The following is a 12,851-nucleotide window of genomic DNA, read 5'->3' as shown; positions in this document are numbered from 1 at the left end:
GAGTCTTCGCTCTGGAGACTCCCAGGCCAAGTGGGGTGCACAGGGTGAGTGACCAACCCCTGAGCCTGGGATCAGGGTGGAGGCTGCCTAGGACCCAACCTGTATGTGCATGTTTGTGGGACACACTGTGCCCCACACCTTGACCATGGGCCCTTTTCTAGTGGGGAATGGTGGCAAGGAGGAGATCCCAGTCGTGTGCAGGCAGATTTCTTAGGCTGTACATAGCACCGGAGCCGGCCTTGGCCAGGCCCACTCTGCTGGTGCTGGGCACCCGCTTGCTTATCCCAGGGCCCAAACACACAGGAAGGCGGCTTCACAGTTTGCTCTGGGCCAGGGGTCCCCAAACTTTTTACACAGGGGGCCAGTTCACTGTCCCTCAGACTGTTGGAGGGCCGGACTATAAAAAAAAAACTATGAACAAATCCCTATGCACACTGCACATCTTATTTTAAAGTAAAAAACAAAACGGGAACAAATACGATATTTAAAATAAAGAACAAGTAAATTTAAACCAACAAACTGACCAGTATTTCAATGGGAACTATGGTCCTCTCACTGACCACCAATGAAAGAGGTGCCCCTTCCGGAAGTGCAGCAGGGGCCGGATAAATGGCCTCGGGCCGCATGCGGCCAGCGGGCGGTAGTTTAGGGACCCCTGCTCTGGGCCTTAGGAAACAGTTGTATTGCCCAGAGTGCATTTAGTTTGTTTGTTTGTTTGTTATTGGAGAGGCAAGTTTCCTTCCTTCCTGAACTAAAAGGATTTAGCGTGAATATAGCATTAGAAGCACAAGCTTTATGCCTTGATGTAAAGAACAATTGATTTTCCTGCCAGCAGAGCAGCAGTGTAGAGGGGTGTGTGTTGTGTTATGTTGTGTGGTCATCCCCTTGAGCCCAGATTAGCCCTGAGAGGCAGGGTAGAGGGCCATTCTCACCCTCCCCCCAGACCTGTGACCCATCTTGGGTGTGGGGAACCATTTGGGAGCATCCCCCCTGCCCTGCTGTAGGCCTGAGTGCCTTCCTTCTGCACGTGGGAGAAACAGAGGCCCAGCCTTGGGGGAGGCAAGCAGGCCAGGCCTCCGAGAACCCACCCAGCAAAGAGGGCTGCATCCTAAGGCTCCAAGCAGCCTGAAGGGCTGGCTGTGCAAGGGGACCCTGGGACCCTGGGGAGGTGGGAGGTGGGAGCCAGGTGCAGGTCTCCCCACTCCCACCTCCCTGTCCTTCAGTCTTTCCCAGTCTGTCCCCCATGTGCCTACCCTGCTGCCGTGCCTCAGGCCTGGCAGCTCTGGCGGACCATGTCCTCTGGCCCACCTGGCCTGGGGTGCGAGGCTCTCCCTGTGGGCCCCACTCCAGGTCCTAGCCTCTAGTGCTGTCCCTCCCTGAGACCGGGGCCAGCGGGTCTGCCACGCCCCCGGGGTGTGGACCCATCCTGGGTGTGTCTGGCAGCAGCCCCCCTACCCTCAGTGCGCACCAGAGGCTGCCTGGGATAGGAGTGTTGTCAGCCTGAGTGATGTCAGCCCTGCAGCTACATGCCGGTGCCTTCCCCCGGCCAGCCTCCATCCATCCTAGGAGGGCAGTGTCCTGCTGCACGCAGGATCTCCAGGTCTGGGTTTGGCTAGCACATTGGCACGGGCTGCTCAGAACAAGCAGGTGTACCTGTCCCTTCTCCCACCAACTTTATCTTAGATATGCCCCTGCCCCTGCCCCTACCCTGCTCTGTCCAGGCTGGGCAGCCTGCCCCGCCACCTCCCTCCCATGGTCTGCCATGGTCCCCATCACCTCAGGAGGTGACCTGTGAGAGGAAGAGGGTTTGCGTGTTACTTCAGGACGCTGAGCTGACTCCTTGAACCTCTGCCAGGCAGAACTGGGCCAGCAGTGGTCCAGGTGGGCAGATGAGGGGAAATTGCTCAGCGCCCATGGAGTTCGGGCTATGCCCAGGGGCTGGGTCATCGAGAGGGGCTGCTGAGGTGCAGATGTGTCACCACCCATGGCTGGAGATGGTCAGTCTAAGGGCCGTGGCACGGGGACAGAAAGGCTGTGTTCTCCGCTAGGTGGGAATGTACTCAGTAGGTTGCATTTCGTGGTCTGATACCTGTGACCCTCAGCACATGTTGGAATTGGCCCCTGCCCAGAAGGTCCCTAGAAACTCCAGAAGCAGAGCATCAACTGGGTTAGGAGACCCACAGGTGGCCCTGAGTCAGGGGTGGCCCCAACCACAGCGTGGAAAGGACCATGCATGCCCTTGTCCTCTCCTCATGTACTCAAACTTTTTATTGTGAAGAAATTCACATAAAATAAAGCTAACTGTATTAAACTACGTTCAGTGGTATTTAGTGCATTCACAGTGTGCGCCATCACTTCTACCTAGTTCCAAACTGTCTTCATCATGTCGGAAGGAAACCACGGGCCGTCGCACAGTTGCCCTGCAGCCCCTGGGACCACCAGCCTTCTATGTGCCTCTATGGACTTGCCTGTCCTAGACGTGTCATACAAATGGAATTGTATGACATGTGGTCTTTTGTTTCTGGAGTCTTTCACTTAGCATGTTTGTTTTCAAGGTTCATCTATGTTGTAGCATGTGCCAGAATTTTATTCCTTTTTGTGTCTTGTCCATGTATTCATCGGTAGACATTTCCGCTGTTCTCACCGTAGACTATTGTGACTAGATCCGCTATGAACGTGTGTGTATTTGTTAGAATACCACCTTCCAGTTCTTGGGGATGGATACCTAGGGCTGAAATTGCTGGGCAGGTGCCAGGTATATTTAACTTTTTGAGGAACTGCCAGACTGGTTTCCAAAGCAGCAGGACTCTTATCTTGTGTCCCCACCTGCAGCAATGTAGGGGAGGGTTCTAGTTTGTCCACAATTTTACCAGCACTTGTTATCGTCTGCTGGTTTGGTTCTGGCTGTCCTAGTGCGTGCGTGTGAAGTGCTATCTCAAGGTGAGTTTTGATTTGCATTTCCCTAATAACCAGTGGTGAGTATTTTTTCATGTCCTTATTGGTCATTTGTGTATCTTCTTTGTAGAAAAGCCTACCAAGTCCTTTGTGCATTTTTAAAACAGGTTTTCTTTTTGCTGTTTAGTTTTAAGTATTCTTTACATGTTTTAGATAGATACAAGACCCTTATCAGATATATAGTTTGCAAATATTTTCTCCCATTCTGCAGTTTGTCTTTGCACTTTTCACTTGAATAAAATCCAGTTTTTTCTTTATATTCCTATGCTTTTGGTATCATATATAATCCATTGCCAAATCCAAGGTCATGAAAATTGACATTTTCTTCTAAGAGTTTTGCAGTTTTTGTTCCTATATTTAGTCATTGGTCCATTTTTAGTTAATTTTTAATACAAAGTGAGGTAAGGGCCCAACTCTATTCCTTAGTGTTTATATGTAGTTATCCCAAAACCATTTGTCAAAAAAACCATCCTGTCCCCATTGAATGGTCTTGGCAGCTTTGTCAAAAATCATTTGACCATTTGAATGAGGGTCTATTCCATTGGTCATATAGACTGTCTATGTATGGACACACAGTCTGTCTTTCTGCCAGAACCACGTCTTCACTTTCTGCCTCTTTTTCAAGATTGTTTTGGCCACTTGGGGACTCTTGCAATTTGATAAGAATTATAAAATCAGGCCTGACCTGTGGTGGCACAGTGGATAAAGCGTCGACCTGAAAATGCTGAGGTCGCTGGTTCGAAACCCTGGGCTTGCCTGGTCAAGGCACATATGGGAGTTGATGCTTCCTGCTCCTCCCCCCTTCTCTTTCTTCTCTCTCTCTCTCCCCCTCTCTCTCTCCTTTCTAAAATGAATAAATAAAAAAAAATTAAAAAAAAGAATTATAAAATCAGCCTGACCTGTGGTGGCGCAGTGGATAGATAAAGTGTCAACCTGGAAACGCTGAGGTTGCTGGTTCAAAACCCTGGCTTGCCTGGTCAAGGCACATATGAGAGTTGATGCTTCCTGCTCCTCCCCCTTCTCTCTCTCTCTCTCTCTCTCTCTCTCTCTCTCTCTCTCCCCCCCTCCTCTCTAAAATGAATTAAAAAAAACCCCACATGTATAGCCTGACCTGTGGTGGCGCAGTGGATAAAACGTCAACCTGGAACCCTGAGGTTGCCGGTTCGAAACCCTGGGCTTGCCCGGTCAAGGCACATATGGGAGTTGATGCTTTCTGCTCCTCCCCCTCCCCTTCTCTCTCTCTCTCGCCCCCCCCCCTCTAAAATGAATAAATAAAATTAAAAAAAAAGAATTATAAAATCAGCTTTTCCCATTTCTAGGGGGTGGGGGCATAGGGATTTTGGTAGGGATTGCATTATATCCGTAGGTCATTTGGGTAATATTGTCATCATAACTATTGTCTTTTAATCCATGAATATGGATGTTTTTTCATTTATTTAGGTCTTTCTTTCAGCAATTTTTATAGCTCTCAGAGTACAAGTCTTTCACCTCCTTTGTTAAGTTTATTCCTAGGTATTTTATTATTTGGGGTGTTCTTTTAAGTGGTATCTTTTTCTTTTTTAGCGAGAGAGACGGGAAGGTAGAGAGATGAGAAGCATCAACTCATAGTTGCATCACATTAGTTGTTCCTGATTGCTTCTCATACGTGTCTTGATTGTGGGGCTGCAGCTAAGCCAGTGACCCCTTGCTCAAGCCAGTCACCTTGGGCTTCAAGCCAGCGACCTTGGGCTTCAAGCCAGCGACCTTGGGCTTTAAGCCAACAACACTGGGCTTCAAGCCAGCGACCTTGGGCTTTAAGCCAACAACACTGGGCTTCAAGCCAGCGACCTTGGGCTTTAAGCCAACAACACTGGGCTTCAAGCCAGTGACCTTTGGGCTCAAGCCGGCAACCGTAGTGTCATGTCTATGATCCCACGCTCACGACAGTGACCTGGCACTCAAGCTGGTGAGCCTGCGCTCAGTGGTATAATTTTCTTAACTTCTGTTTCAGATTGTTCATTGCTGGCACAGAAGCACAGCTAATTTTTGTGTGTTGAACTTGTACCTTACATTTTTGCTATATTATTCATTTATTAGCATTAATAGGTTTTTTGTACATTCTTGAGCTTTTGTATAGGATTATGTCATCTTCGAATGAAGATAGATTTACCTCTTCCTTTCCAGTTAGAAGTCTTTTATTTCTTTTTCTTGTCTGATTGCTCTGGCTAGAACTCCAGGACAATGCTGACTAGCATAGCTGAGTTCCTGGTCTGGGAGGAAAGCCTTCAGCCTTTCACCACAGAGCATGCTGTCAGCTGTGGGTGTTCTGGAGATGGCCGTGATCCTGTCAAGGGAGTTCACTTACATTTTTCCTGTGACTGACCAAAGACCCCCTCCACACCAGAGACCCGTGACCACTGAGATGGTGCAGCTGGCCCCATCCCCTGTACCCACAGGTCCACCCATCCAGAAAGGGTTTGCAGACAGAGCAGTGGGGTCCCTCAGAGGCTTTGGGGGTCCTCTTACTCCTCAGAGTCTTCGAAACCCTTACAGGCTGCTCTCTTGAGCCTGACATCTGTCACAGCCCAGAAGGGCACAGACCCCGCTGGCTTGATGTCCCTCGTCCCAGGCGGAGACTTGGGCCCCCACGCCATGGGCCTGCGCTGACGGGGGCCTTCTCTTGCAGCCACACGCACTCGCCTGGGTCCATGGCCGCGGCTGGAGAGTGGTCCTGCACGCGCTGCACCTTCCTGAACCCCGCCGGCCAGCGCCAGTGCTCCATCTGCGAGGCTCCCCGGCACAAGCCCGACCTCGACCAGATCCTGCGGCTCAGTGTGGAGGAGCAGAAATGGCCTTGTGCCCGATGCACATTCCGGAACTTCCTGGGCAAGGAGACCTGTGAGGTGTGTGGCTTTGCCCCAGAACCTGTGCCCAGCACCTCCCTGCTGCCAGTCATCAATGGGGCCCTCCCCAAGCCACCCACCATCCTGGTGGAGCCCAAGGGCAGCTGCAAAGAGGAGGCAGGCTCAGCGCGGACGGAGGGACTAGTGGCCTTGGAGCCAGTTGGGGGGCAGCCTGAGGAGGAGGAGGGGTCCGCAGAGGCCAGGAGCGGCTGGGCCTGCCCTCGCTGCACGCTGCACAACACGCCCGTGGCCAGCTCCTGCTCTGCCTGCGGCGGGCCCCGGAAACTCTCGCTGCCCAGGATTCCTCCCGAGGCCCTGGTAGTCCCTGAAGTTGTGGCCCCTGCTGGCTTCCACATTCCACCTGCCCCACCCCAGCCCGGGGAAGGCGCTGAGGCCGACCCTCCCTCTGCAGCCGACCAGGAGCCACCCCGGATGGCACCCTTCAGCCCCTTCTCGCCCACCCTGCAGAACAACCCTGTGCCTCGCAGCCGCCGTGAGGTGCCCCCCCAGCTGCAGCCACCAGTGCCTGAGGCCGCCCAGCCCTCGCCGCCTGCTGGCTCCAAGGGCCCCCCGCAGGGCCTGGGGTGGACTTCAGCTGGGGGCTCCCGCCTGGCAGAGCTGCTGTCAGGCAAGCGGCTGAGCTCCCTGGAGGAGGAGGTGGCCGAGGGCACCTCCGTGCTGCGCCGGTGCAGCTCCTGCTCTGTGCCCGGCCCCTCCAGCCTGTGCGAAGCCTGTGGCGCCACTCCGGGCAGCGATGTCATTGACCTGGCTGGTGATACCGTGCGCTACACACCAGCCAGCCCCTCCAGCCCCGACTTCACCACATGGTCGTGCGCCAAGTGCACACTCAAGAACCCCACAGCGGCCCCGAGGTGCACAGTGTGCGGCTGCTCCAAGCTGCATGGCTTCCAGGAGCACAGCGAGCCGCCTGCGCGCTGCCCCGACTGCAGTGTGGACAAGTCCAGCCTCTGCACTGCCCACAAGGCCGGCCGCCTCTTTGCCGAGGCGCCGCCCGAGCGCTCGAGCCAGTGGGCCTGCCCTGCCTGCACGCTGCTCAATGCACCGCGGGCAAAGCACTGCGCCGCCTGCCACACGCCCCAGCTCCTGGAAAGCCAGCGCCGGGGCGCCGCACCCCTGCGGCGCAGGGAGAGCATGCACGTGGAGAAGCGGCGGCAGACAGACGAGGGTGAGGCCAAGGCCCTCTGGGAGAACATCGTGGCCTTCTGCCGGGAGGTGAGTCCCCTCAGGATGGTGGTCCACACACCAGGGCTGGTGCTCCCCTTCCCGTGGGCCTCCCTCTGCATCGTTCGCCCTCCCCTGCTGTCCCTTCTGAATCAGAGAGATGGAGGAGCCAGGGACAAGAGAGCCAGCACTCCTAGCTCTGAGCTCTGAGCTCTGAGCACTGGCATAAGGCACTCCTTAGTCGAGAGTGACTGGCCCCACTGTCCACATCTTGCCCTTTTTCTCTGTGCCCATGAGGGTCCATGACCCCACAGTCTGGGGTCCTGACCCCTCTCAGATGTTACTTCCCATAGACATTAAAACCACATGGAGCTGGGGACACAGGTAGAGCTTTCACACCAGCAGGCAGGCTTCCTCCAACTATGGAGATCCAGCCAAAACTCGGGGTGAGACACCCCTTCATGCTCTCTTGCCCTTGGAGCCGTGAGAGGCCTGAGCCCAAGGCAGTGGATCCCTCAGGTCAACGGGGTGCGCTCTTGCCACCCATCACTGTCAGCAGTGCACCCTGACGGCCATCCGGTCTGCGTCCTGCCTCCCCACCCCGGGCAGGCCCCCCACTTCTCTTCCTCAGGCATTTCCTTGGGGTACTTATACCTCCCACTGACCTGTCGCTGGCCTGCATTGTCCTGGCTGGCTGTGGTTCCCCCACGTATGAGTCACTTGGTGCCCCATTTGAGTTCACACTGGTCAGGGTAGCTGTACGCACACCTACCCACTTTTTTCTAGAACTCAGGCAGCATTTTCGGGGTGCTGTCCTGGGCTGCCAGGTCGAGCAACTGCATCCTAGGCACAGGGCTGCCCAGCTAAGCCTGAGTGTGTGCGGCTCTGGTCTCTCTGCAGAACAATGTGAACTTTGTGGATGACAGCTTCCCTCCTGGGCCCGAGTCTGTGGGCTTCCCTGCGGGTGACAGTGTCCAGCAACGTGTAAGACAGTGGCTGCGGCCCCACGAGATCAACTGCTCTGTCTTCAGGGACCATGGCACCTCCTGGTCCGTGTTCCACACTATTCGACCCTCAGACATTCTGCAGGGGCTGCTGGGCAACTGCTGGTGAGTTTGGGGCACCTGCTCAGGTCGGGTGGCAGGACGGTCTGATCTTGCTCCTCACCAGTGAGGCCCCCGGCTCTGCACAGGTTTCTGAGTGCTCTGGCTGTGCTGGCTGAGCGGCCTGACCTGGTTGAGCGGGTGATGGTCACACGCAGCCTGTGCATGGAGGGCGCCTACCAGGTGCGGCTCTGCAAGGATGGCACGTGGACGACGGTGCTGGTGGATGACATGCTGCCCTGTGACGAGGCCGGCTTCCTCCTCTTCTCGCAGGTGGCAGGGTGGGTGGGCATGGGGTGGGTGAGGGGCACGTCTCGGTGGCCTCATGACTCCAGCCCCTCCCTATAGGCCCAGCGAAAGCAGCTGTGGGTGGCCCTCATCGAGAAGGCACTGGCCAAGTTGCACGGCTCCTACTTTGCCCTCCAGGCAGGGCGCGCCATCGAAGGCCTGGCCACACTCACCGGCGCCCCCTGTGAGAGCCTGGCGCTGCAGGTCAGCTCCACTAACCCCCGCGAGGAACCCGTTGACACTGACCTCATCTGGGCCAAAATGCTGAGTTCTAAGGAGGCTGGGTAAGAGGGGCGGGCGCTGTGGTGGTCAGCAGCTTTGGGAGGAGAGAGACAGGCTAGGGGATAAGCAGGCTGGGATTTGGAATGGTGGGAGAGACAGAGGCCAGTGCCCTCTGCCCCGCACCGTGTTCTACAAGACGTTCCTAGTGTGGGCTGACCACAGTTAGGAGGTCTGGCCTGCAGCCCTGTTGTCATCTCCCACTGCTGGGCTGGTAGTCCCACCCGCCCAGGTCAGGACAACAGGCAGAAGACTGATCAGCCCACACCTAGAAGGCCTCGCCCTGACCTGAGCCTGTGATGACCATTAGCACCTACTTGGAGCCCTGTGGAGCAAACCCCATGGAGGCCCTTGGTGGGAGTGGGCTGCCCTCTGGGACCCAGCACGCAATGGACGGCATGTCTCTAAGGAGAGTCCAAAACCCTAAGCCCGGCAGAGATGGCTTGTTGGTGCCAAGATCCTCTGCTCTGAGCTGATCCTGGGCATTACTGTAGCCCCATCCCCTCCGAGAGCCACAGCCTGGAGCTGTTAGGACCTAGTCCCGCCCTGCTCGCAGCCCAAACTCTCAGCTCAAGGGCCACCATGTAGGGAGTAGCCAGTACTTCCTGAGTCCTACGTGTCTCTCCTGGGTCCCCAGGTCTGTACTCCCCCACAGACAGGTAGCGCCTCCTACCCACAGGGTTAGCAAGGACTCCCTGGTGAGTGAGCCGTTCTCAGTGAAGGGCCCCCATCATTAAGGCTCCCTGGTCAGCAAGCCTGCCCAGTCAGTGAGGCCATTCTGCCTGCACAGGTTCCTCATGGGTGCCTCCTGTGGTGGGGGCAACATGAAGGTGGACGATGCTGCCTATGAGAGCTTGGGCTTGCGCCCCCGCCACGCCTACTCCATCCTGGATGTCCGTGATGTCCAGGGCTCCAGGTAGGGGCTGGGCCAGCCATGGGTAGCCAGGGCTTGAGGATGGATGGTGGGAGCTGTGGCCCTCAGCCCCATGGTCCGCAGGCTCCTGCGCCTCCGGAACCCATGGGGCCGCTTCTCCTGGAATGGCAACTGGTCGGATGAGTGGCCACACTGGCCGGGGCACCTGCGTGGTGAGCTCATGCCACACGGCAGCAGTGAAGGTGTCTTCTGGATGGAGTACAGTGATTTCATCAGGTACTTGGACCCCGGAGGAAGGAGGCGTGCGTCCAATGTCCTCCTCACAGCCATCCTGTGCTCTAGCCACGTCACTTGGGCCCACCTGACCTGTCACTGCCCTCCTCCCCTTGCCCTGACCCACAGTGTGTCCCTCATCGGGAGCCTGGCTTGTCCCTCTGCAGATCTAAGGCTGGGTGTGGTGCACTGGTTGGGTTCTGCCCCCAGGACTCTCCGATCTGGGTCATCCTTGGGATCTGGGGCCCCCTGGTGGTGTCTGTGGGCAAGAGCCAAGACCAGGGCTCCCAGGACACTAGTCCCAGAGCACAGAGGGGCAGAGACTGGGGAGCGAAAGGCGCTTAGAAGGTGCCTGGACTCCTGATGAGGACAGCTCGTGTGTGTGGAGCTGGGACGGGAGCTTCTCAGTGGGCTGTCCTCTCACTGCCCAGGTACTTCGACTCCGTGGACATCTGCAAAGTGCACTCAGACTGGCAGGAAGTGCGGGTGCAGGGCTGCTTCCCCAGCTCAGCCAGTGGGCCCGTGGGGGTGACAGCGCTCACCGTGCTGGAGCGTGCATCCCTGGAGTTCGCCCTCTTCCAGGAGGGCAGCAGGTGGGCACTGCTTGGGGGGGGGTAGGCTGGGGGATGGGTGTAGAAGTAGACAGCAGGGCCTTGGGCCATTGGGGTCACAAACAGCAGGTACTACCCGTGACCCCTCCTGGATCTGGCTGCAGGCGTGCAGACTCGGCGGACAGCCACCTCCTGGACCTGTGCGTTCTGGTGTTCCGAGCCTCCTTCGGAAGCAGTGGCCGCCTGAGCCTGGGCCGCCTGCTGGCGCATAGCAAGCGAGCTGTCAAGAAGTTCGTCAACTGTGATGTGATGCTGGAGCCTGGGGAATACGCCGTGGTGTGCTGCGCCTTCAACCACTGGAGCCCCACCGCCGTGCTGGGCCCCCCGGCCGCCGTGCAGGGTAATGCTGCCCCTCCGACCCCTGACCCTCCCTACTGTGGCGCCCCAGGCCCCCTCACTCACACCCTTTACAGCCTCCAGCCCCTCGACAGGGGTCCCGCGCTGTTCCCAGGAGCCCCCCGGCCACGTGCTGGCTGTGTACAGCTCGAGGCTGGTCATGGTGGAGACTGTGGAGGCCCAGCCAACCACACTGGCCGACGCCATCATCCTGCTCACGGAGAGCCGGGGGGAGCGGCACGAGGTGAGGTCGGTGGGAAAGGGGAGGGCCCGGGAGGAGGAGGCCTCGCCCCACCCACACCCGCCCTGTCTCTACCCAGGGCCGTGAGGGCATGACCTGCTACTACTTGACGCATGGCTGGGCGGGGCTCATCGTGGTGGTGGAGAACCGGCACCCCAAGTCCTACCTGCATGTGCAGTGTGACTGCTCTGATAGCTTCAACGTGGTGTCCACGCGCGGCAGCCTGCGCACCCAGGACAGTGTGCCACCCCTGCACAGGTGGGCACCGCCCCAGCCCCCCTTACTCCCCGGCCTCCACTGGCCCTCACCAGCCCCCTCCCCCAGGCAGGTCCTGGTGATCCTGTCCCAGCTCGAGGGCAACGCCGGCTTCTCCATCACCCACCGCCTGGCACATCGAAAGGCAGCCCAGGCCTTCCTCAGCGATTGGACAGCCTCCAGGGGCGCCCACAGCCCCCCACTCACACCTGAGGTCGCTGGCCTGCACGTGCCCCGGCCATTGTGACCTCTCTGTCCTCGCCCCCCACCCTCCACCCCCCACATGCACTTTAGGAGGGAGACCCCAGCAGTGAATGCTTGAACAAGAATCTCAGGACCCTGCCCAGGGAGCTGCCAGCCAGGAGCGCAGCTGCTTCTGGGCCTTCCTCCCTGCCCCCCCTCCTGTCTGGGCCCCCCCAGCCGCCCAGCAGAATACCTCCAACCCGCTTCAAGCGTGGGGCTATGCGCCAGCCCCTCTGACCAGCCTGCATCAAGGTCAGATTCAGACAGGGCTGAGGTGAGGCTGCCCCTTTCCCATGGGCCTGTGGCCTCCTGTCTGTGTGAGGCAGCCAAGAGCTCCATTTACAAAGCCAAATCTGGGCAGGTCAGAGGCCGGGACCCCAGGGCGAGCAGGGACCACCACCCTCTCTTGTGGGGATCAAAGGCCGGGACTCCAGGATAAGCAGGGACCATCCCCTTTTGGAAGTCAGAGGCCAGGACCCCAGGATAAGCAGGGACCACCCCCTTGTGGGGAGTCACAGGCCAGGACCACCCTCTGTGGGACATGAGCTTTCGCTCCCCAGCTTGCCCCCCAAGAGCCCATTTCCCCACCTTCACCAACCACCACAGGGCACGCAGGGGTCCCCAGAGTCTCAGCAGTGTGTCACAGAGGCAGGTGCCTGGTGACCATGGACTCAGGACCAGGGATGGGGAGGGTTCTAGCTGTCCCCTCTGATGACACTATGCAATTCCTGCAGCGCTTGTCAGGATCGAAGCCATGCCTGGGGACTGCAGGTCAGGGGCTGCTATTTGGTGAGGTGGTTTGTCCCCGGCACCACCTGACCTCTGCTAGGAGGACCAGCGTGCGACAGAAATCCTTAGCCAGCCCTGTCTGGGCACGCGGGGCAGGGTATGACTGCTCCCAGCCCCTCCCCTGTTTTAGAAGCCCGTGTTGCTGGACTGCCTCCCAGCCATCCTCCCCCATGGCTGCTCAAAGTCCTGCATCTGCCTGTGGACATCTGAGGCCAGCTTTCCAGAGGCCTGCCTAGCCTCACTGCCCTCCAGCCCCCGGGCCATGGGAGGCCCTGCCCACCACCCCTCACTTCCTGTGGGGCTTGCCAGGGTTTTTACAACTGGAGAAACACCAGGAAGCACTACACTCCCCTTTGGGCCTCCTTTATATTTTCTCCTTGTACTCTGAGCTGTGAATATTTTTAACCCTGTACATACAGCCAGCTCTTCTGACACAGAGACTATTTTATCAGTTGTTTCCCCAGCCCTGTAGGATGATTCTTCATGGGTATTTCCAGACTCAGGCTCTGATGGACCAAATGAAAATGTTTTGTTTTATAA

General features: G+C 57.5%; 1 protein-coding gene across 5 annotated transcripts in view; it reads left to right on the top strand.

The window, feature by feature from the left end:
- Positions 1-12,851, top strand: part of CAPN15 (calpain 15) — a 30,112-nt gene extending 17,261 nt beyond the window's left edge. For 4 of the 5 annotated variants that reach the window (XM_066275423.1, XM_066275420.1, XM_066275421.1 and 1 more), the window contains 11 exons: positions 5,621-7,070; positions 7,920-8,128; positions 8,212-8,395; positions 8,471-8,694; positions 9,480-9,605; positions 9,687-9,839; positions 10,268-10,429; positions 10,552-10,787; positions 10,861-11,027; positions 11,104-11,282; positions 11,349-12,851. In XM_066275423.1, coding sequence (XP_066131520.1) covers positions 5,643-7,070; positions 7,920-8,128; positions 8,212-8,395; positions 8,471-8,694; positions 9,480-9,605; positions 9,687-9,839; positions 10,268-10,429; positions 10,552-10,787; positions 10,861-11,027; positions 11,104-11,282; positions 11,349-11,526 — 3,246 coding nt within the window. In that variant the 5' untranslated portion in view covers positions 5,621-5,642 and the 3' untranslated portion in view covers positions 11,527-12,851. The remainder of the gene's footprint in view (positions 1-5,620; positions 7,071-7,919; positions 8,129-8,211; positions 8,396-8,470; positions 8,695-9,479; positions 9,606-9,686; positions 9,840-10,267; positions 10,430-10,551; positions 10,788-10,860; positions 11,028-11,103; positions 11,283-11,348) is intronic. The other variant, XM_066275422.1, reaches the window with a different exon arrangement.

Source organism: Saccopteryx bilineata, chromosome 4 (assembly GCF_036850765.1).
Source record: "Saccopteryx bilineata isolate mSacBil1 chromosome 4, mSacBil1_pri_phased_curated, whole genome shotgun sequence".
Taxonomy (NCBI): Eukaryota; Metazoa; Chordata; class Mammalia; order Chiroptera; family Emballonuridae; genus Saccopteryx; species Saccopteryx bilineata.
Note: the sequence above shows the minus strand (reverse complement) of the source record. Positions and strands in the feature narration are given on the sequence as shown.